This window comes from Podarcis tiliguerta (genome assembly GCF_965153285.1).
Source record: "Podarcis tiliguerta genome assembly, chromosome: 1".
In the NCBI taxonomy this organism is placed as follows: domain Eukaryota; kingdom Metazoa; phylum Chordata; class Lepidosauria; order Squamata; family Lacertidae; genus Podarcis; species Podarcis tiliguerta.
The window spans coordinates 17,207,690-17,232,297 of NC_139534.1; the positions used below are offsets into that span (position 1 = coordinate 17,207,690).

A 24,608-nucleotide genomic window follows, 5' to 3' on the forward strand; every position below is an offset into this window, starting at 1 on the left:
CCAGGTGCCATAAGAAAGCTGCAGAGATACTGCGGGATAGTGCGCACCCCGGAAATTATCTCTTTCAGCTTCTGCCTTCTGGAAGAAGGTACAGGGTTATAAAGACTAGGAAACAGTTTCTATCCAAATGCGATTTTGGTTTTAAACGCAGTGTAAGGTAGTCTCTATGTGAGTATATTGTATTCAATTATGGGGTATTCAGAGTTTTTAGGGGCTAACCAGGCTGGGATAGTTGGGATAGCAGGCTTGTTGGTTTTTGAATGTCTGATGTAGATTTTTTTCAATTTCGTTGTTCTGTATGGGACAATGACAATAAAGATTATCGTATTGTATCATACAGAAGAATTTGGAACCCTGGGTTCATTCCGCCCCCAGGGCTTTCACACAAAAATCCACTCCAGGTTAGCTTCTCCCTCCAACCAGCTTTCTTCATTACAGCAGTAAAATGTGGATGAGTAAGTTTGTTGTCTTCATTCTAAAACAATCGGAAGCCAGTAATTATCGCCTATCTAATTCAAATCTACCAGGAGATCCAAGTCTACCTTCCATCTTAACTTAAGCATCCTTCTACAACAGAGGAGAAGGGAAGGCCTATGCGCTTCCCATTCTGAATGTCTTTTATAAAACAATTCCACAGCCAGGCAGCGTCAGAGAGAGGGCAGGCAGAGTTGTGCCGCAGAAGAAAAAACTGTCGCTTTACTGGGAACAGGGACCATACGATAGGGCCTGATCCTTTGCGCAGAACTGCCAAACCTATCAAGAAACAATGCAAGGGGCAAAAAAATATATAGCCCGAGCAATTATAATTGAGCGATAACTTGAGTGAGGTGCGTAGTGGCATGAGAACATATAGGGCAGCGAGAACAGAGCATCTTAAAAAAAGAACATGTCCTGATCCAAGAAGGGGAGATTCACACATGCAAACAGCCTTCCAAGTGCATAACCAACGGTGATGAAGACGTGCATTTGGACACAGGCATTTCCATCCACATGGCATTCTCATACAGGCCCAATTGAATCGAGCCAGTGCGGTGTAGTGGTTAAGAGCGGTAGTCTCGTAATCTGGGGAACTGGGTTCGCATCTCCGCTCCTCCACATGCAGCTGCTGGGTGACCTTGGGCCAGTCACACTTCTTTGAAGTCTCTCAGCCTCACTCACCTCACAGAGTGTTTGTTGTGGGGGAGGAAGGGAAAGGAGAATGTTAGCCGCTTTGAGACTCCTGAAGGGGAGTGAAAGGCGGGATATCAAATCCAAACTCCCCTTCTTCTTCTTCTTCTTCTTCTTCTTCTTCTTCTTCTTCTTCATCAGAACTGAGGAGCCTCAGGCTCAGGGCTAAATGGGAACATTCCATCTTCTCCTGCATGGTCCCTTCCAACTCTCTACAACTCTATGATTTTTGCCCAGCTGGGATGCATCCTTGAACTCCGATGATGCCACTTTGCTGAGGAGCAAAAACCTCAGATTTTTGCATGGCTGCCACGTAGCTAATTGCACAAAGGAAAGAGTTACGTCCATTGACCCACCCACCTTTCCCTCTGGCCACATCTACTACTGGCTCACAGACCTGGAAGGCTGAAAAAAAGGTTGCCAATTCCTATACTGGGTACACCTTTTCACGTGGTTACAGATCCAGATCCTAAACTGCAGCTGTTACAAACTAGGTGCCCACTACTAGACTTGGATCAGGGCCACCATTGTTTTTTACTTTTTTATTTAAAAAAATTACATTTACCTCGTATTTAAATCCTGATGGTCTTTGAACATTTTGGCAATGATTTTGGAACAAATAGCATCAGCTCGTTTTGTCAGCGTTCTAATCAGTTCATCACAGTGCAACTCAAACATTCCGAGACGAATAACCTGCAGCACAAATACGGGTGAGAAATTAGTTAATCACAGAAAGCAATAATCCCCCCCCAAAAAAAAAAAAAATTACAGAGAACCACAGCTAAACTTTTTTTTATCAAAAAAAAAAAAAAGTTATAATAATCCTGCTGATCATTTGCATTTTTTCTTTCTTTAAAAAGGTAAAAGGTAAAGAACCCCTGGACGGTTAAGTCGGCTATGGGGTTGCGACGCTCATCTCGCTTTCAGGCCAAGGGAGCCAGCGTTTGTCCACAGACAGCTTTCCTGGCCATGTGGCCAGCATGACTAAACCGCTTCCGGTGCAATGGAACACCGTGACAGAACCTGGAGTGCACAGAAATGCCGTTTATCTTCCCACCGCAGTGGTACCTATTTATCTACTTGCACTGGGGTGCTTTCGAACTGCTAGGTTGGCAGGAGCTGGGACCGAGCAACGGGAGCTCACCCTGTCATGAGGATTCGAACTTCCGACCTTCTGATCTACAAGCCCAAGAGGCTCAGTGATTCAGACCACAGCGCCACCCATGTCCTGGAGAACACTAAATGAAACTGCCCAGCCCGCTTCCATGCATACATTACCTTTCTAGAATTGTACTGAATTTCATCCCGGAGGTTTTGATACTGGGCAATCGCTCCTGTTATTTCGTCATATGTGTGCTCCTCCGAAAGGAACTGATCGATGTCCCGATCTGCTTGTTTGTTGATCAAATCGTGGTACTTGTCATAGAGTTTGAGGTGCTCAATAGGCGCCACACTCTGCTTGGCAATCTCATCTCTCACCTTCTTCTTATGCGCTTCCAAAATTTCATCAAGGATTACGGGTCTCAAGTTCATGGATCTGGTCTTGCTTTCGGGCTTTCAAAACAAGATATATGCATAGTTTCTCTTACTTTTAGTATTTTGCTTTGCTTTTTGATTAATAGAAAAATTGAGCGTGCAATATTTTATCAAGTTATACAGGAGCAATCCTATACTGAAGATGTACCAGCTGAATAGATTTGTGACCTAGCAGAAGATGTGCTATGTCAGCAGGTCAGATTTATTATTATTATTATTATTATTATTATTATTATTATTTTATTATTATTATTATTATTATTATTATTTCTTCTTTATACCCTGCCCTGGGTGGCTCCCAACAACATATTAAAAACACAATAAAACATCAAACATTTAAAATTTCCCTAAACAGGCCTGCCTTCAGGAGAATGTTACTGAGAAATCACCTCCTCCGAAGTAACAGTTCAGATCTATACCTCACAAGGTATAGATAAGTTTTTTGGATCAAGGCTGGCAGAAAAGCAACAAACTACGTTATTAGAAAATTGCTTACCCACTTTGAATAAAGCTTGGTCTCCACTCTGGGCAGCAGGTTAACAGCTTTCACCATAACTGAATAAATATTCAGAAATATGACTTCATAGTCAGAAAATGTAGGCTCAAACTTAACATTCTCGTTTTCAAGGATCAGCCTTATTATAAATCCCGAGTGTTCATAGGCTCGATGAGATTTCTGCCGAAAAAGAATGAAATGCATTAGCGAGCATACAGAAGAGAAAGCAATCAGGCTCAATGTACAGTGGTACCTCGCAAGACGAATGCCTCGCAAGACGAAAAACTCGCAAGACGAAAGAGTTTTTTGTTTTTTTAGTTGCTTCGCAAGACGAATTTCCCTATGGGCTCGCTTCGCAAGACGAAAACATCTTGCGCCTTTTTCTTAAAACCGTCAATGCATTCCTATGGGAAACCGTCAATGCATTTCCTATGGGAAACCGTGCTTCGCAAGACGAAAAATTCACAAGACGAAAAAACTCGCAGAACGAATTAATTTCGTCTTGCGAGGCACCACTGCATTATGACTCCAACCCTGCGCTTGTCATCTGCCCCATGTCCCAGAGAGGTTCAGAGAGTGGCAACAAGAGAACGGGCCTTTTTCTGTGGTGGTTCCCTAATTGTGGAATGCTCTCTCCAGAGAGGCTTGCCATCATGACATGTCTTTAGGTGCTAGGCATTCCTCTTTAACCAGGCCTATGGCTATTCGATAATCTACAGCCTGTGAAAGTGTGGAGGAGAGGACTGTTATTATGATGACTAATATTTTTTTATTATTATTAAGCTGTCAGTATGCTTCTTATTAGGGACACGGGTGGCGTTGTGGGTTAAACCACAGAGCCTAGGGCTTGCCGATCAAAAGGTCGGCGGTTCGAATCCCCATAATGGGGTGAACTCCCATTGCTCGGTCCCTGCTCCTGCCAACCTAGCAGTTCAAAAGCACGTCAAAGTGCAAGTGGATAAATAGGTACCGCTCCGGCAGGAACGTAAACGGTGTTTCCATGCGCTGCTCTGGTTTCGCCAGAAGCGGCTTAGCCATGCTGGCCACATGACCCGGAAAAACTGTCTGCGGACAAACATCGGCTCCCTCGGCCAGTAAAGCGAGATGAGCGCCGCAACCCCAGAGTCGTTCGCAACTGGACTTAGCTTTCAGGGGTCCTTTACCTTTACCTTTATGCTTCCTATTATGTTTTTATCGTTGATGTTCTGTAATGTGTTTTTAATGTTGTTCACCGCCCTGGGATCTTTTGATTAAAAATTTGATAAATTTTGATAAAATAAAATAAATTGAATTATTATTATTGCTTTTTTCAGCTGGAACTCGCAAGAACTCCGTTCCGGCACCTCTCAGGTGGATGCCATTGCCATTCTAAGAGAACAAGGAAGATGTTCATGGTGAGTTCCGGCACCCCTTTTCCCAGAAAAATAGCAATTATTATTATTATTATTAGTAGTAGTAGTAGTAGTAGTAGGGATGGGTTGTGGCATTCTACTTGTCCATTCTTAAAGAAACATCAAGTTTTCAGGGCTGAAACAATGACTTCTGTTTCGTTTTGCATTGACTTAGGTACAGATGTCTCTTATCTGTTCACAAGAAACATAAAGGTCCCTGAGTCAAGATCAAGATATGAAGGAATGAGGCCACCTTACACTGAGCCAGGCCATTGGTCCACCTATCTTAGTAATCTCCAAGGTTTACTAAGGCTCACTGCATAATGCTAAAACTACGATATGCTGTTACATACAAAGCAGGCCAATGAGAGGCAATATGAGTTGACTCGTCTGGTTGATAACTATTGACACCTGTTCCACCCTGACTTTCAAATTTGCAAAGATAATTGCAATCAGTACATTAATCACAATCTTCGCGATCATGGTATCTCCCCTGCTAGGCAAAGTATCGGTGCATTAATAATAATTTCACGTGTCTGAATTCACCCTTTCCCCTTGAATATTCAAGACTCGCAATCACTAGCTGAGCGTCAGCCAAGCTACAGCGGTGTTCCTTTGTGCATCCAAAGCCAAAAAAATGCCTGATCCTTCACAGCCTTTAGCAGATATCTATATCTACATCTGTGGGACGCGGGTGGCGCTGTGGGTAAAAGCCTCAGCACCTAGGGCTTGCCGATCGAAAGGTCGGCGGTTCGAATCCCCACGGCGGGGTGCACTCCCGCTGTTCAGTCCCAGCGCCTGCCAACCTAGCAGTTCGAAAGCACTCTCGGGTGCAAGTAGATAAATAGGGACCGCTTACTAGCGGGAAGGTAAACGGCGTTTCCGTGTGCGGCTCTGGCTCGCCAGAGCAGCGATGTCACGCTGGCCACGTGACCCGGAAGTGTCTTCGGACAGCGCTGGCCCCCGGCCTCTTAAGTGAGATAGGCGCACAACCCTAGAGTCTGTCAAGACTGGCCTGTACGGGCAGGGGTACCTTTACCTTTACCTTACATCTACATCTACATCTATATCTAGCTTCCTAGAAAATATATTCATAAAAAAGCACACTGAAACATGGGGCATGTATAGACAAGTTCATACTCCAGCCAGGGAATCTTACTTACTGGAGGGGCTACTATTAAATCTGTAAAATCCTGCATTGAAACCAAAGCTAAACTTTGAAGTTGCTGGGTCATTAAAGTAGCAGCACAGTTGAAGAAGGCCTCTAATTTAGCACTGCTGGCATTTGTGGGCACTTGCTTTCGTTTATTGCCTTGGTAATAGATATTCTGCACTTCTGGAAACCACCTGAAAGGAAAAGGGAATGTATTAAGTGAATCTCACCTGAACACACCTTTTAACACTATTTTTGGTATTGTTGACTAAATTGTTTCTGTCAGTATGACCTTTCTTTCTACTAAAAGAAAAACAAGAGCTTCCCATCTTATCTGCGGTACTGCAGGCCACGCAAAAGCATTCTCTTTTATAATGTCCCCTCAACAGGTTTCCCACCATCTCCTAAGGGTTCAAACGTCCTGTCTTGCAAAACCAGACAATAAAGTATGAAGCATCAAATAGATGTGAGCTGCTTGACATCAGTGATGTCACGGGCACTAGCCAATAGGATCCCAATACCTTGGGAGTCGAACAGAATCCGTTCCAGGAGCCAAAATGTTCCAAAATCAAATTGGAGCTTCTGATTGGCTGCAGGAAGCTCCTGCAGCCAATTGGAAGCTGCGGAAGCTTCCAAAAGAACATTAAAAAACCAGAACACTCACTTCTGGGTTTCGATCGTTCGGGAGCCAAAACGTTCGAGAACTAGGCTGTTTGACTTCCAAGGTACGACAGTACAGTCATGCAGCCACATTCCACACAGCACTCCAAATGACACGCTGGCTAAAAGAATAATCACATCTTTCCCAACAAACGAAATATGGTGGGCTCTTCCATGAAAGAAAAACACTGCAAACCCAACCACCCTCCCCCACAAAATAATAATATCATTGCAGATTAACAGGAAATTAAAATTAAAACAAAGAGAAGAATTAATTCCATTTGAATATACGAGAGTAGTGACAGGCTGATGTACACATACAGTATACACACACCTAGGCAGTTCTAGTATTCATATCAAAAACAGCATTTCAAATATGACAGGAAACTCCATCCCTGAACAAGCAATCGAAAAAGGAGTTGTGGCCAGCCCTTAAACCTGAGGCACATTATTCACAGAATACGCTTTGGTCTTACTTTTTAAAAAGAGCGTCTTTGGTAGCTTCCATATGCCTCACAACTATGTTCTGGAAGAATGAGAGCTCCATCGATTCCGTACGATTATGAAATGCTTCTTTATCAAATAAGCGCAAATTTCTGTAGGAGTCATGAAAACAATCTGGTAAACACCTTTTCCCAAGCCACTTGCCTCTGGTGTTTATAGCTTTAAACAAAGAAAACCATGAATGCTCTGTTCTGTTGCGTGTTAAGATCCCCAGGAGCTTCCCAATAATAAAGACACAATCGACACAGAATTTAGTTTTAGGTTATTGGCAGAATTTTGACCACAACTTTATTGAATACAGTGAATGGGCCTGGGCCCCATCATGTCGTCAGTACAGGTAAACACCATGGGGGAGCACTGGTACGGTCACGTGACTCAAGCTCACCCCAAAATGCTTGCAGGGACTCTTGCGTGGCCCTACCCCCCCCCCGAAAGGGGTCAACAAAAGCATGGCGAGTCCCTGGATTCCTTTAACGGAATGCCTGTTGCACATTGGAGGGGCCAGGTTCTCTGACCTGCCCTCCAGACCACCTTGAACCAATGCCTAACTGCCAAACCTTACAAAGTTGTGACGATTTGCTACCGGGCAGGCGAAACCCAAGTGGCACCAGCCAATCAGCCAAATGGGAAAATTCCTACCGGGCCCCTGCCCCAACAGCAGACGACCCACGACGGCATAGCAAGGTCATAAAGGTAAAGGGATCCCTGACCATTAGGTCCAGTCACGGATGACTCTGGGGTTGCGGGCACTCATCTCACTTTACTGGCCAATGGAGCCAGCGTACAGCTTCCAGGTCATGTGGCCAGCATGACTAAGCCGCTTCTGGCGAACCAGAGCAGCGCACGGAAACGCCGTTTACCTTCCTGCCAGAGCAGTACCTATTTATCTACTTGCACTTTGTTGTGCTTTCAAACTGCTAGGTTGGCAGGAGCAGGGACCGAGCAACGGGAGCTCACGCCGTCACGGGGTTTCAAACCGCCAACCTTCTGATCGGCAAGTCCTAGGCTCTGTGGTTTAACCCACAGCGCCACCCACGTCCCGGAACGTTGGTAGACTCAGCCTTAATTTTCAAATCAAAACAAGGACTTCCATATGATGATCATGAGCAGGAATATAGCCAGTTGTCCCAGCCCAGCGGCTTATTTTACATACCTGAGCTCCACTGTTTGTGGGGGAGAAATCCCATTCATTACACGTGGGAGAGGGGAACCACCTCTTGCACTTGGGAGTTAACCCTTTCTCTGATATACATAGGAAAACTTGTTCATATCATGCAAATGGATTGCTTCCAATACAATCTTAGGGACTAGTACCTTAACAGTGGAAACGTAAAGTGGGAGGCGGCAAAACATTGCCAGTTCTACTGTCTTACCCAGTCCCCTGCCAGGCTTCAGCAGGATTGAGTAGGGTGTTTCTTTTTGTATGTTATGAGTGCTTTTAGTGAATAGTTTTTTAATCTTCTGATCTTTTTGGCATTAAATCTATTCTTGAAACCAGCCAACCAACCAACCAACCAACCTGTATGTCACTTTGAGACAAGAATTGTAGGAAACGACAAATACATAAATAAAATCTCCAAGGGACCAGGACAGCTTAGTATCCTTTGGATCCAAGCTGATTCCTGATATCGACTCCCTTTTGGCCGTTCTGACATCAGAGCTTCAGTGGTGGTTGAGATGGGCTTTCGAGGAGCCAGCGGCAGTCAGGAAAAATACTCTGATTTTCCTCTCCAACGTTAGAGCCCCATTTCCAACTTCAGAGGAGGAGATCAGATCTCTCCTACGGACCCTGGGGGCCCATAGGATTGCACAGTAACTGCCTTTATACTATGGGCTGCGATTGCTTTTTCTGTTTACATTTTCAAATAATTAAATATGAAAACAGATCACAAGTGTATGAATGGAAGATGCCTTAGTTTAACAGCTTATGTACAATCCAGATTGTAGCACGCGTCTTCTGACTTAAAACAGTATGTTTCTCGATTTGAATCTAGACGGCTTCAACATTCTTATGAATTCTTTTAAAGGCATCTGGATTCAAATAAAAGTCATCACATATCTTCAATAAAAGTTGATAACACACATGGTAATTAACATAATTAGAAAACGTAAGGCTCAAAGGGGAGACAACAGAAAATTTACTTCACCATTTGCTTCCTAGTTAGTGCAAGGGATAGGAAAAACACTAAAAACTCAAATTTCATTGGCTCTTCTGGGTAAAGTTTTTAATAAATCAAGAATGAGCCACTCACTGGGCTGCTTATACCAAGTGCAAAACAAGACAACATGGTCCAAACACACTATTTCTCTTATTCCACAGGAACAAATATGTTCTTTAAGTGGAATCTACTTAAATCAGCCAAGTAGAAGGGGAAACTTGTAACTAGACAGCATAAATGGTCTCCTATATTTGTAAATCATTATTGTCTCGGGCAATTCTGCGCAGCATAAAAATATGTGTGATTTCAGAATGGAAGGGAGGAAGGAATCACAGGTCTTTTGCTCAGGGAATATGATTCATTTACAGGGGTGTCGAGTTGTCCCCCATATTGAGGGGGCCTGGTGTCGTGTGATGTCATATGCACAACATAACATGCCCCTCAGTGTTTCCTACCCCCACTCGATGGCAGTGGGCTGCAGAGGATGGGGGTCCCCTCAATACTGGGGGGGTCTCAGCCCCCTACCCACAAATATTAAAGGGGTTGAAGCCCCTTCCGCCCCCTATAATTGGCTCTGCTGAATTACAAGGTAGTAATTCTCAACTTTTCCATTACATTTGGCGTAGAACAAACCCACTGGATCCTGAACAATAATTCCCAGTGCAACAATTTTGCCTGTGCAAAACGAAATTAATCAGATTTCATATCTTTAAGAGAAAATTAGCTGCCTATTATTTAAAAGCAGGTTATCTTTTTGGACTAGCTGACATGTCAAATTAAAATTTATTAAACTATCTGATGAGCTGTCAGGTACTTCTCTGCCGCCTGAAAACAAAGCAGGAACGAACAACTCAATTAAAACTTCCCTGATAAATGTAACTATCTGGTGATTTAAGAGAACAAAACTAAGCAAGACAAAGCAACAGTTTAAAGGAAATTTTTTTATTGTCTTTTCTTTTACCGCAATATATATTTATTAATGAAATAATCTGAGCTTCAGGGATGAAAATATTCCATCTGGGAATTGGCTCAACAGCTGATTTAAATGAAAAATGGTAACGTTTGTGACCTTGCTCTGTCAGGACAGAAACCTTATTCTAATTAGGCACAACTCTAGAAATGTTTTAAAGATAATGTGCTCTGACAACATTTAGTTCCTCCAGGGCTCTTGCTATCAGAATGAGGCCCTGCCACAACAGAACAAGCCAATCAAATTTTGTCTTATTTCCCTTCATACCAACAGCCCGGGGTGAAAATTTCCAGCTATTAGTTTAGCTTTAGTTCTTTTTGAATTTATTATTTTTATTACTTGCCGATGTTCAGAATTAAACAGCTGCACCTCTGATTAATAAACACCATGGGATGAGATTGGTCATTCATGAGATCATCATATTTGCAGTTTGAGGCAATGAATAAACAATATTCAACAGAATAAAGTATGGTATAAGAAAAATAATAGGGGATTTAAAAAAAAAATAGACAGTGAACGAAGCGGAAACTTTTAGGCATCTTGCTCTTTAAACTTGTTGTCTACCTGCCTTACAACATCCACAAGTGAAGTACCGAATTTTTTGCTCTATAAGACTCACTTTTTCCTTCCTAAAAAGTAAGGGGAAATGTGTGTGCGTCTTATGGAGCGAATGCAGGCTGCGCAACTATCCCAGAAGCCAGAACAGCAAGAGGGATTGCTGCTTTCACTGCGCAGCGATCCCTCTTGCTGTTCTGGCTTCTGAGATTCAGAATATTTTTTTTCTTGTTTTCCTCCTTCAAAAACTAGGTGCGTCTTGTGGTCTAGTGCGTCTTATAGAAGCGAAAAATACGGTATTTCAAATTAAGAGGAGATCCAAGGGGCAAATACTTAATGCAGAAATGTGCATAACTAAGTACTAAATGTTTGTCTTTTTAAAGCAGATTTGGAGCACTGTAATTTTGAGTGATGGGTGGAAGAGCGCTTAGCCATTTTGCTGCCAGCCATATTTCTGCTCACTATCCTCCCAGCAAGCTATTTTTTTAAGCTGTGGAGTTCCAGAAGCACAATTACTCAACTATAATATTTGCTTATAGTAGCCTTGGGCTGCTTTTCAGAGACTTGGAATTGCAGAACTGTAACCTGGAAAAGCAGAAACTAGCTCCTGAATGCATGATCAGTACTGCTACAATAGATTTTGATGTGACAGCTGCATATGCCTGTTGACTTGCGACCAGGACTAAGGGCCTCTGTTGTACACCAGGAAGACAAGTGTCCATTTGGTGGTGCAGTTTTAACCATGTCTGCAAAGCGTGTTCTCCTTCACGGAGAGCATGTGTTGCGGTGGGGGCCGCCAGGACACTCCAAAGTTGGGGGGCGGGCTAATTGACCGTTGGCCACTGATGCGTTTGGGGCTTCACTTGTTGTTGGGAAGAAGTTAATGTTGCCATTTGTTGATTGACAGCCAGAAATGCTAAAACTCCTTGCACGAGGCTAGGGCTTCCTCTTTTCGCCCATGCATCGGATTGCCCGTCCCCCCCTCCCTAGAATTAGAGTTGTTCACTTTGACCTTGCTATGCCTGTCATGGGGTCATCTGCTTTGGAGCAGGGGCCCGGTAGGAATTTTGTCCATCTGGCTGATTGGCTGGGGCCATTTGGTTTTTGCCTACTGCGTAGCAAATTGTCACAACTTGTAAGGTTCACGGTTAGGCATTGGTTTATGGTTTGGTTGGTTGAGGGGCATGGATTGGCTGTGCCTGCCCCTCTAATGCTGCTGCTGCGAGGGATTCCGTTAAAGGAATTGGGGGCTAACTATTGCTTGTCCACTCTGTCAAGGGGGCTCAGGCCATAGCAATGAGCTCCTGGTTGCATTTGGGGAGGGCTGAGGGCAGGTTCCCTGCTCCGACGCTACCCCCAAGTGTATTCCCCTATTCTGACTTTCGCATCGTGCGGAATGTCAGTCTGTCCCCCATGGTGGGGGCAGATAGTCGCAACCAATGCCTAAGCAACCACTCACAAATTTGTATTTTAATGAAGTTGTGGCCAAAATTATGCCAAAAATCTTAAACAAAAAAATTCTGTGTGATGTGTGAGTTATTGGGGCGGCCCTGGGGACCTCGACACGCAAACATGACTTCAGCAGTGTGCTACTGGCACAAACAACACACCTTCAAAGGACCTTGCTCTCAGTGATGATCAGATGAGTGGTGCAAAGAACAAGCACCTTGGAGGTTGTCTCCTGGTGTCATAAGTAGGGAGGACTTAGGATTGCACCCTTAGGATTTTGTTTTGAGGGTGAAGCTTAAGGTGTTAGTCCAAAAGCTTTACACAAAGGGTGGCTTTTGGGGAGAGCTCCAAAGGAGAGAAAAGTGGAGACATGCAAGGGGTCTGTGAAGAAATAATAATAATAATAATAATAGAAGAAGAGTTTGGATTTGGTATCCCGCTTTATCACTACCCGAAGGAGTCTCAAGGCGGCTAACATTCTCCTTTCCCTTCCTCCCCCACAACAAACACTCTGTGAGGTGAGTGGGGCTGAGAGACTTCAGAGAAGTGTGACTAGCCCAAGGTCACCCAGCAGCTGCATGTGGAGGAGCGGAGACGCGAACCCGGTTCCCCAGATTACGAGTCTACCACTCTTAACCACTACACCACACTGGCTCTCTAATAATAATAATAATAATTATTATTATTATTATTATTATTATTATTATTATTATTATTATTATTTATACCCTGCCCATCTGGCTGGGTTTCTCCAGCTACTCTGTACAGCTCCCAACAGAAAATTAAAAACACGATAAAACATCAAACATTACAAGCTTCCCTAAACAGGGCTGCCTTCAGGTGTCTTCTAAAAGTCAGATAGTTCTTTGTTTCCTTGACATCTGATGGGAGGGCGTTCCACAGGGCGGGCGCCACTACCGAGAAGGCCCTCTGCCGGGTTCCCTATAACTTCACTTCTCGCAATGAGGGAACCGCCAGAAGGCCCTTGGTGCTGGACCTCAGTGTCTGGGCTGAACAAGGGGGGTGGAGATGCTCCCTCAGGTGTACTGGTCCAAAGCCTTGGGTACAAGGAGTAGAAAAGCAGCAGAGGCACAGCATTTTCTTCTGCTTCTCCGACTTTGGAAAACTTTTACTTACACATCTGTAAACACATCTTACACATTTGAATTCTGCCTGGTCATTTATTTTCTTCTCTTTCCTCCCCCTCCCCTTTTATGAATATCACCCACTCTGAGACCCCACAGCTAATTCTCCCCTGACCTCCTCGCTGGCCCAAGTAGGACCAATTCAGCCAGCTAGCCCTGGGGATTATCTAATTGATTTTTCAATTTTATTGTTATTCATGTTTTTATACTGTATTTTATGCTGCTTTTATAATTAAGTGTTTTAAAGTGTTTAAAATTTCTTGTTAGCTGCCCTGAACCCGGTTTTTGAACAGGGGAGGGCGGAATATAAATAAAATTTTATTTTTATTATTTATTATTACATTTACATCGACAGAAGTGCAACATCTATGAATTCAAAACACTGCTTACTTAAAAGATGTCTGCCAGAGGTCCAGAACAGCCAACATGGTGGGATTCATCGCATACAAATGCTCATTTATATAAGCACGAGCTGCCAGGTAGGACTTGTTCCAAGGTTTGGGCACTATCTCCATCCTATAAACAAAAAGAAAAAAAACCCTCACAAATTAGTAACACTGAGATCCCAAGAGATACATGGAGTACAGATATATCTGTGCCGCATTATTGAATTTTTAAAAAATAGACGACAAACCCAATTTTACCAGCTTGTCAGAAATTAAAAATACACCTTTGGGGAAATATATCAAAATTAAATAGGGTGGTGGTGAAGATTTTCTTCTGAGTTTGGAAATTCTTTTACTAAGCCAAAATCCCTTGTGAATGCCTAGGCCTTATCAAATTAATTAGCCGTATGCATACAATTTAGGTAGTTAATTAACCAATTAGAAGTACACTTAGATTCGAATCTGATCTTATAAATTCTAAAAGAAAAACTCTTTCCAAAACGTATCGACTCCTCCTCGACTGGACAGTCAAGGAGGAGGAGGTAACAGTGGCAATGGTGAGGTGGTCCCAGGATTTTGGCCATTCAATAACCATGGCCCAATGGGAAAACCTATGGAAGATCAATTGGAAATTCACAAATTGTTACATGATTAGAGAGAACTTTCAAAAAATGCACCATCGATGGTATCTAACACCATGGAAACTTTCAAAAATGTATAAAAATGTGTCAAGTAATTGTTGGAGATGCAGTGAATCAGGAACATTCTACCATATGTGATGGATATGTAGGAAAATACAGGTATTCTGGGAGAGTATCCATGCAGAACTGCAAAAAATGCTAAATATCTCTTTCAACAAAAAACTAGAGGCCTACTTCCTGAGAATAACAGATTTGGATATTCCACAAAAGAGGAAGGGTATTTTTTTATATGCGACGGCGGCAGCAAGAGTTTTGATCGCAGCAAAATGGAAGAGTAATGAAATCCCCTCTATACAAGATTGGATCCAAAAGCTGACAGAATATGCCGAATTAGATAGTTTATCAGAAAAAATAAAGAACAAATCAAAACAGGAATTTGTTTCAAAATGGGAGGTTTTCAAAGATTATCTGAAAAATAAATATAGTAGTTTAAATTCTGTTGCAGCATTTGAGGAACTTTGCAAGGTAGATATAAGAAATTAGATTTATTGAGAATAAGTTAAATTATGTTAAAAGTTTATATTGGCAAAAAGTAATATGAATTTGAAATATGGAATAGACAGGAGGTTGGGTCTTTAGTGTCGAGACCAATAGATGTTTTATTGTTTCCTAAGAAAATTATGAGTCTATGGTTATTTTTGTAATTTGTGTGTAATTTGGTATTTGTGTGTGTGTTTTTTCTTGTTGTTTAAATAAAAAAAAAAATTAAAAAAAATAGAAGTACACTTAGAACTACTACGTGTACACACAGGCAAGGAAGTGAGTTTGTCAGAGGCACAAAAATCTGCCGGTGAGCATGATTCTCCCAAATGCCTATAGACTCTATAGGATCCCCATTGAACACAATGGAACTTCTGCTGCGGGTCTTTGGCTGGATGCCAAAGTTGGTTTCATTGCAAGGCAACCCGCCGTTACTTAGTTACAGTAATTCGGTGTTTGTTTATATATGTTTTTTCCCTATACGGTGGAGCAGGCCCAAAGTGATTCGTAATAATAATAATAATAATAATAATAATAATAATAATAATTATACCCCACCCATCTGGCTGGGTTTCCCCAGCCACTCTGGGCAGCTTCCAACAGAACACTAAAATACAATAACCTATTAAACATTAAAAGCTTCCCTAAACAGGGCTGCCTTCAGATGTCTTCTAAAAGTTTGGTAGTTGTTTTTCTCTTTGACATCTGGTGGGAGGGCATTCCACAGGGCGGGTGCCACTACCGAGAAGGCCCTCTGCCTAAACATTCAACCAATATCAAAATGCAGCATCACATTCTGACACAATTAGAAAGCGTGTCAACAAGCTATCATAAAACAGAACCATCAGTTCAATAAACCTATGGGAACCTAAAATCAATATTATAGTAAGATGCAGTCCATTAACCCATTCTTATTTAATGCACACAAAGCAAGATCAACATTAACAAAGTAAAAATTGCAGGGAGAACAGAAGGAAGGAAGGAAGGAAGGAAGGAAGGAGGGAAGGAAGGATAGCTGTCAATTTACAGATTTGAAAATAAGGGACCAGCAGCCTCGAAAATAAGGGATCAGCAGCCAAAATAAGGGATCAACAATTACTTTAATGAAGTACATATTTTGTTGCATGCAAATGGCTTTAGATACCTATTAGGTCCATAAATTACCATATGGCATATATTCGACACACAAAAAACCAGCAACAATTTGTTGTTGACACAGGACAGCTGGACATAGAAAGGGCCCCATTACCTTCAGTAGCTTATTTAAGGGACATCATCAATAAGGGACAGCAGCGGGACATGGCGCTGGAATAAGGTTCCCTGCTCCGACGCTACCCCCAAGTGTATTCCCCTATTCTGACTTTCGCATCATGCAGAATATCAGTCTGTCCCCCATGGTGGGGGCAGATAGTCGCAACCAATGCCTAAGCAACCACTCACAAATTTGTATTTTAATAAAGTTGTGGCCAAAATTATGCCAAAAATCTTAAACAAAAAAATTCTGTGTGATGTGTGAGTTATTGGGGTGGCCCTGGGGACCTCGACACGCAAATTAACCCATGGACTAAACAAAATTTGCGACAGGAGCAAGGGTCAATATGTAACTCAGCTTGGAATCGCAACAGCTCTACTACAGAAATCCACATGCTCAACTGGACTGTTGTTGCACATTCTAAGACCTTCTCAGAGTGTGGAATCCATTGGCATATCCGGGGGGGCAGGGGGTCAGCTGCCCTCCTAAATCAATCAAAATCAATACAAATCTGAGGTTCTGCCCCCCTAACAAAAGCTTGCCAAAACAAAAATCCTGGCTACGCCCGTGGTGGAATCCTGCATTTCTTTCATTACAAAGGTTTGCATTTCAGGCACTGCTACTGTTAGACAAACATCTGGTCTAACCCCATCTTTTCCATGATTCTTTTACGTTTGCCTTTTTATGGGCTGAAGCTCTACCTAAACACATTGCACAACAGCTAGAAACCAGGAAGCAGAGCATTCTGCATTTCCATATAGGGTAGGGGGGAGCCCTCTGTTCATTGGGGTGTTAGAGCACATCTTTTGCCCAACCCCTGGTGCATAGCTGTCAACCGTCCCTTATTTGGCGGGAAACTCCCTTATCCCAGCGCCGTGTCCCGCTGCTGTCCCTTATTGATGATGTCCCTTAAATTTCCTGGGTTTCAAAGGAAGCAGCTCCTCTCCCTCCCTCCCTCCCTGCCGGCCAGGGAGGCTCCAGCTGCGCTGCTTGGCTGCGTTGCTCACCCAATAAGGAGTCTAAGAACGACTGGGGGGTGGAGCTTGCATGCCTTGTGCCGATCAAATCGGCTGCGTTGCCTGGGGACTCGCCTTTGCTCAGCGCTTCCCAGCAGAGAGGTGACAGTGGTTTTCCTTGCTGCATCCCCTTTGCCGGGTTGCTGCGCTGTGGGAACCACCAAGCGGAGGCTTTGTTTGGCTGCTGGCTGGGCTTTCTGCCTTTGGCTCGGAGGTGCTCAGAATTTGAACATACCTGTGCCCAGAAAATCCCTTATTTGAGCTGCTGATCCCTTATTTTCGAGGCTGCTGGTCCCTTATTTTCAAATCTGTAAGTTGACAGCTATGCCCTAGTATCTCCAGCTAGAAGGTGGGAATGACCTGTCTGAAACCTTGGAGAGCTCTTGCCAGGAAGGATACATATCATCACTGCACCAATGGGGTCTGACTCATTTCAATAGCGCAATCCCATGCATAGAAGTACAGTGGTGCCCCGCAAGACGAATGCCTCGCAAGACGGAAAACCCGCTAGACGAAAGGGTTTTCCGTTTTGGAGGTGCTTCACAAAACCAATTTGCTATGGGCTTGCTTCGCAAGACGAAAATGTCTTGCGATTCCTGGGGGGTTTTTTCCCCTCCCCGCCTTTTTCCCAAGCCCCTAAGCCGCTTAACAGCTGTTTGCTAAGCTGCTTAACAGCAGATCTAAGCCGCTTATCAGCTGATCTAAGCCGCTAATAGCCTTTTAGCAGCTAATCCGCTAATCCCTTAAGCCGCTAATAGCCGCTAAACCGCTAATAGCGCTAATAGCGCTAATCCGCTAATGGGCTTGCTTCGCAAGACGGAAAAAACCGCAAGACGAAGAGACTCACGGAACGGATTCTTTTCCTCTTGCGAGGCACCACTGTAAACCATTGTGGGGAAATGTGAATTACTCCCAGGTTAAGATTGCACAGGAACTGCATCCTAAGACAGCTTCAGGCATTTTGCCTGTTACAGCTTCTAGGCAAAAGTTTTGAAGTAGCGTTTCCTTACTCTTCACGATGAGGTGGAAGAACTTGCTTCTTGTCTTCCTCCTTTTCTCTGGGGTCTCTCAAAACAAAGTCAACTAAAAGGAGGCATTAAAAACAGAGCAGAACACAAATAATCTCAGCAAAACAGGGGAAGGGGGGGGACTGTGACAAAGAAGCCGAACCAATTATTTCTAAAAGACTTCAAGGGTGCTATGCAGGAGTAACCGAAGGCAACGCGGATCAAAGTCATTTGATTTAAGAACGCTTTGCAAAACAAAACAAAATAAGTGTACATAAAAAGGCTGAACCAGCAGAAAATTAAAAGCAGCTGGGAAATAAAAACCCTCACAGTGCATTCTTATGCATGTTTACTTAGAAATAAGTCTCATGGTGTTTAGTGAGGCTTACATCGTAATAAGTGTGTTTAGGACTACGGCCAAAGAAGAACGATGGAGACCAGGCTTCTATGCCCAGAATGGATGGAAAGCTGTTCCAAGAGGAATCCTGTTTGCTTAAACCTTTCAGACAAAATTTATGTCTGCTTTCCAGAACAATTTATCCAGCAACAATGCACTGGGAATGAACAGTGGCACACGCTATTCTGCTTACGGCAGAGATGGAGAACCTGTGAACTTTCAGATGTTGATGGATTCCAACTTCTGTCAGCCCCCCCAGAAAGCATAGCCAATGGTCAGGGGTGATGATGGGAGCTACAGCCCAGCAACACCTAAAGGGCCAGTGTTTCCAAGCATCACTCGTTTACAGATAGCATTCTGCAACAGAAATGGCTCCCCAACAGTGGAACGTTCGCTCCAGAGAGATGAACCCAGCATCATCATTATCGACTTTTAGGCACCAGGCAAAGACTTTTACCCAAGCATTTGGCTCTTAATTTGAGACCTGTTATGGTATGATGATACCCTAGTCTGCATTGAAGTTCATCTTTTAGTAGGATGGAATAAGACTTGTCCTTTTCTACGATACTGGGATGAGCCCTTTTAGCCAATAATGTTTTCATATCTTTCCAATAGCGTTAAAAAAAATTAATCATGTACGCTCTTACAATAGTGAGTTGCTTTGAGTCATTTTACGGCGTGAGTGATGAATAAAGGCAGCAAACAGTAAGCACACAGAGGCTTTCAAACTTTCTCTGTGCTGCTGATGAAGTTGTGTTGAGGCTCAACAGGCCTGGCGACCTCCCCCTGTAAACAGAGGGCAGCATTCGCCTAACAAACCCCATCAGCAGAAGCCCTTCTCGCCTTCCCCCAATGCCGGCCCAAACTGGCTCTGGGGGATGACCGGGAGACCCTCAAAAACAGGGCAAGGGGCAGGATCTTTCCATCTTGCACAGACAGAACGACTGGAAGAGTACAAAACTGAATCCTACCCAGGATGGGCACCTAAGAACAAAGAACACTTAGAACACCGTGGGTGGGATTCAACTGAGTCACATCACTTGCAAAATGGGGTTTTGCACCCTCTCTTCCCTCCCACCGTGTGTACCCAAAATTGGCTCTGGAAAGTTCAGGAGAATCTCAGAACAGTGCACAGCAGGAGGAGGTGGGGGACTGTTCCACCCAGCAAGCCAAAATGCTTGCACTACAGTGGTACCTCTGGTTATGTACTTAATTAGTTCCGGAGGTCCGTTCTTAACCTGAAACCGTTCTTAACCTGAAGCACCACTTTAGCTAATGGGGCCTCCCACTGCCGCCGCCGCCGCTGCTGCGTGATTTCTGTTCTCATCCTGAAGCAAAGTTCTTAACCCTGGGTACTATTTCTGGGTCGGACCCGGGTGGCGCTGTGGGTAAAAGCCTCAGCGCCTAGGACTTGCCGATCGAAAGGTCGGCGGTTCAAATCCCCGCGGCGGGGTGCGCTCCCGTCGCTCAGTCCCAGCGCCTGCCAACCTAGCAGTTCGAAAGCACCCCCGGGTGCAAGTAGATAAACAGGGACCGCCTACCAGCGGGAAGGTAAACGGCATTTCCGTGTGCTGCACTGGCTTGCCAGATGCAGTTTGTCATGCTGGCCATGTGACCCGGAAGTGTCTGCGGACAGCGCTGGCTCCCGGCCTCTAGAGTGAGATGAGCGCACAACCCTAGAGTCTGTCAAGACTGGCCTGTACGGGCAGGGGTACCTTTACCTTTTACTATTTCTGGGTTAGCGGAGTCTGTAACCTGAAGTACCACTGTACTGTAATAGTGTGATGCTGAGTTCCTCCCCATGTTCCCAGAATCCTCTGCTGTGTGCAGGGTTATCTCCTCAAAGATGTTGCTCTAGAAACAGTTTCTCCTTGACCACAGCCAGGCCTGTAGGGCCTCACCATTAGGATCTAATATCATAAGCTGCCCAGGATGGCTGGGGAAACCCAGCCAGATGGGTGGGGTAATAAGTAAAATAATAATAATAATAATAATAATAATAATAATAATAATAATAATAATAATATCATTCTGCATTTTGGGCAGGAAGTGGTGGCAAACTGCTTCAGGGCAGTGGCGTAGCGTGGGTTGTCAGCACCCGGGGCAAGGCAAGTAACTAACCCGTGGATTTGCGCCCCCTAACCCTAACCCCCAGATGTTGCGCCTGGTGCGGCCGCCCCCCCCCCTGCACCCCCCACGCTACGCCACTGCTTCAGGGACATTTGCCCATCGTTGCTTATCTTTTCATTAAGAAAACTCTGGTATATTTCCCAGTAAAACTCTAGGCTCCTCTAGAACACAGTATGGACAACATATGGGCTAAAAATGCACCTATGCTGAAACAATACTCAAGACTGACCTTCTCCAGCAAATATCACATTTGACATTACCTATTGCTTTCTTCACACTGAGAAGATAGTCCTCTCTCATTTCATCGGAGAGGGCATAGATACTTTCACTGAGCACTTTCAAATGTTGTGGCACAAGTGCCAAGACATGCTCCAGCCAGGAGTCCTCCATTGGGGCCACATGTTCCGTATCTATCCCGTGGCGAATGTAATAGTAGTATTTCTGCAAAATCAGGACATCACAGGAGATTCAGACCAGAACATGCTATGAAAAAGCAAAGCTATTTCTGGCCTTGATGGATGCATGCGTTCCCTCCCAAAATCTCTCTCTCTCTCTCTCTCTCTCTCACACACACACACACACACACAAACACACACACACACACTTTAAACATATGTGAAACATATGTCAATGTGCTAACTACAATTAACCTGTGTGTGAACAACTGCTTGGTATTTTTTGGAGTAGGCTTTCCATTTCCCCTTGCTTCCTGTTTCAAACTTTTAACCTCTAACACAGAGCCTGTGGAAGGGACTCTCTAGCTCAGGCTTCCTCAACCTCGGCCCTCCAGATGTTTTGAGACTACAATTCCCATCATCCCTGACCACTGGTCCTGCTAGCTAGGGATCATGGGAGTTGTAGGCCAAAAACATCTGGAGGGCCAAAGTTGAGGAAGCTTGCTCTAGCTGCTGGAGATGTGACAGGTATAATGCTCCATTAAAATATATGTTTGTACAACATCCTACACTGAATATTTTTGAGGAGAAGGAAAGAGAGAGAATCTACAAGACTGTACGGAACAATCTTAAATTTGCAGGGGGAAATATCCTTTTGAATTATACACCCAACACATGGAATCTAACAAAGGGACAATATGAATGGACTCTCTGGACTACGGCAAAAAGACTGGTATTGATTAACTGGAAGAATAACAATGCACCTCTCTTTAATTATTGGATTGACAATACGTACAAACTCACTGCACATGGACAAGTTGTGTACAAACGTAGACTTGCCATGGACAAATTTAATGACATTTGAAATTATTTTTTATAAATACCATATTAGGTTAAGGTCTGGTTAACTACAATAACAATTTTTCCCCTTTTGTGTAAAGTGCACAATATATTTTTGTTGTTGTTATTGTTCTGTATTGTTTTCTACATGGGTACCATTTCTTGTTCCTTCTTTTTAATAATAATAATAATAATAATAATAATAATAATAATAATAATAATTTCTATTTATACCCCGCCCTCCCCAGCCAAGGCCGGGCTCAGGGCAGCTAACAAGCAATAATAAAAACAAGTTGAATGATTACAACTTTAAAACAAAATTAAAATACAACATTAAAATATTGAAACATTAAAATATTAAAATGTAGCCTCATCGCAGGAGGAGAAAGGAAAAGAAAAAAGAAAGAGAGGGAGGGAGGGAATCAAACTGGCTCCAAGCCAAAGGCCAGGCGGAACAACTCTGTCTTACAGGCCCTGCAGAAAGAAATCAGATCCTGCAGGGCCCTGGTCTCATGAGGCAGAGCGTTCTACCAGGCCGGAGCCAGTGTTGAAAAGGCCCTGGCTCTGGTTGAAGCTAATCTAACTTCCTTAGGGCTAACTTCCTATTTTTGTGTGCTATCTCACTCTTTTTGTGTCTTCCCGCTGCGGTGGGAACGTAAACGGTGTTTCCGTGCACTCTGGCACTCGTCACAGTGTCCCGTTGCACCAAAAGCGGTTTAGTCCTGCTGGCCACATGACCCGGAAAGCTGTCTGTGGACAAACACCAGCTCCCTCATCCTGAAAGCGAGATGAGCGCCGCAACTCCACAGTCCGCTTTGACTGGACTTTACCGTCCAGGGGTCCTCTACCTTTACCTTTTACCTTACTCTGTGGACTTGTAACTTTGTGCTTTTTGTTTTTCAATAAAGAATATAAAACAAATCAAAAAACCCCAGCAGCCCCAGCCAGCATGGCTGAAAGTTTGGAACGATGGGAGTTTGCCCATCCACAAGCCACATGGAGGGGCCACAGGCAGTGGCGTAGTGTGGGGGGTGCAGGGGGGGGCGGCTGCACCGGGCGCAACATCTGGGGGGGCGCTCGCACTCGCAGCTCTCTGCCCCTACCTGGCTCACTCACTCTCTCTCACTGCAGTGCTGGCTGTGTGAATCCGATCCGAGCAGCCGGGTCGCCGCCCACTGTGGAGGGGGGGTGCCAGGCGTGCGGTGCGGTGCAGTGCGGAGAGAGAGAGAGGGACTATCTGGGGGAGGGACAGTGCAGCAGGGGGGGCGCAAATTACTTGCCTTGCCCCGGGTTAGGGGGCGCAAATTACTTGCCTTGCCCCGGGTGCTGACAACCCACGCTACGCCACTGGCCACAGGCTCCTTATTTCCCTTCTGAAGTCACTGAAAACCCCCAGGGAGGATCATCAGCAGTGTATGAGTGGATTCCGTTCACCTGACCCTCTTACCACCTTGCCCTGCCCCATCCCTGCCAAAGCTGGGAGCATCACCATTGATGAGAGAGCACCGCTGCCTCTCTGGCCCCCAGCATCACTGCCGCAGTCCTAACGTTTCAATCCTGCTTTCCCTCCCCTTGATAAACACTCAAATCAAAGAGTCGTTGTCTTGTTTACCAAAATGTCCTTTTCTATGCCCTCTGTTGCCCCAGGTTTCGCTTCTTCTATGGAAAGCTGCTGCTCCTCAGTAAGGTCCGGCTGCCTAACGAAAACAAACACGACAATTCAATCACAATGGTTTTCAAACTCCGGTTGGCAAATCGGTCCTGATCTCAGTTAAGTCAGAAGCAAGGGGATTTGCTTAGCCTCCTGCTGCTGGGCAGGAAGGTCTGTTTTCCCCGACTTTCTCAAAACTGACCTTTTTTCTTTCGATGGTCATCCTTTTTTAAAAAATATATATATATGTATATTTGCACTTTCTAAAAGAGGAAAGAACTTTTCTAAGAAATAAAATTACACAGAAGCTCACATGATGATGTTAACAAGAGCACTTCTGAAATTTTCCCGGTCCTTTTTGCCGCCAGGTTTAGCTTTAGAAGTTGACGGTCCGGCACCCAAATCACTGGCTGGAGGAGTTTCCTGTGCTTTCCGCTTTTGAGCCCTCTGAGCCAGATATTCTCCTAGGGGAGGAAAGGAAGATATTGTGTGGTACCAGCTCAAATCCACATAGAATTGTAGAGTTGGAAGGGATAGCTCAGTCCGTAGAGCATGAGACTCTTAATCTCAGGGCTGTGAGTTCAAGTCCTGTGTTGGGCAAAAGATTCCTGCGTTGCTGAACTAGATGACTCTCGTGGTCCCTTCCAACTATATGATCCTTTGATACAAGAAGGTCCTCCCTTTCTTAGCTATGAAGGGATCATGTGATCCAACCCCCTGCAATGCAGGAATATGCAGCTGTCCCAAACAGGGATCGAACCTGCAACCTTGGCATTATCAGCACCACGCTCTAAACAACTGAGCTACCCAGCGGGTGACACCAAAGCTCTGCAGAATCAGCTCCTGCCTCTCCCAAAAGAGAGTTAAGAGCCTCTTTCCAAACTGTTATCCATTGCATGAAAATGACAGAAGGTGGGAAAGTGGCAAATCACTTCAAGGTATCCCACAAGAGCTGCGAAGTCAGATCCTTAAAGAGTCAGCTGCCTGGGGTTATTTATGAGCTGCGGTATCCTATGCATTTGACAAGTAATCTGGGAGACCTAAACGCCCTGAGTCATGCACACCAATTTAGCTGAAGGAAATATCTAAACCAGTTTCAGATGCAGTGAAGCAAGACTCTGATCCGAAACCTTGCTCAGTCAACAACCGGTGCTGAGCACAGGGGTAT

At 44.3% G+C, this 24,608-nt stretch overlaps 1 protein-coding gene across 1 annotated transcript in view; it reads right to left on the minus strand.

The window, feature by feature from the left end:
• The window catches only part of DNAH7 (dynein axonemal heavy chain 7), a 151,312-nt gene that overhangs the window by 116,001 nt on the left and 10,703 nt on the right, over nt 1-24,608 (minus strand). Inside the window, exons 4-13 of the mRNA XM_083404258.1 lie at nt 23,754-23,904; nt 23,402-23,486; nt 20,815-20,995; nt 18,031-18,103; nt 13,576-13,701; nt 6,880-6,999; nt 5,754-5,937; nt 3,200-3,379; nt 2,446-2,721; nt 1,733-1,860 (exon numbers count right to left, since the gene is read on the minus strand). Coding sequence (XP_083260384.1) covers nt 1,733-1,860; nt 2,446-2,721; nt 3,200-3,379; nt 5,754-5,937; nt 6,880-6,999; nt 13,576-13,701; nt 18,031-18,103; nt 20,815-20,995; nt 23,402-23,486; nt 23,754-23,904 — 1,504 coding nt within the window. The remainder of the gene's footprint in view (nt 1-1,732; nt 1,861-2,445; nt 2,722-3,199; nt 3,380-5,753; nt 5,938-6,879; nt 7,000-13,575; nt 13,702-18,030; nt 18,104-20,814; nt 20,996-23,401; nt 23,487-23,753; nt 23,905-24,608) is intronic.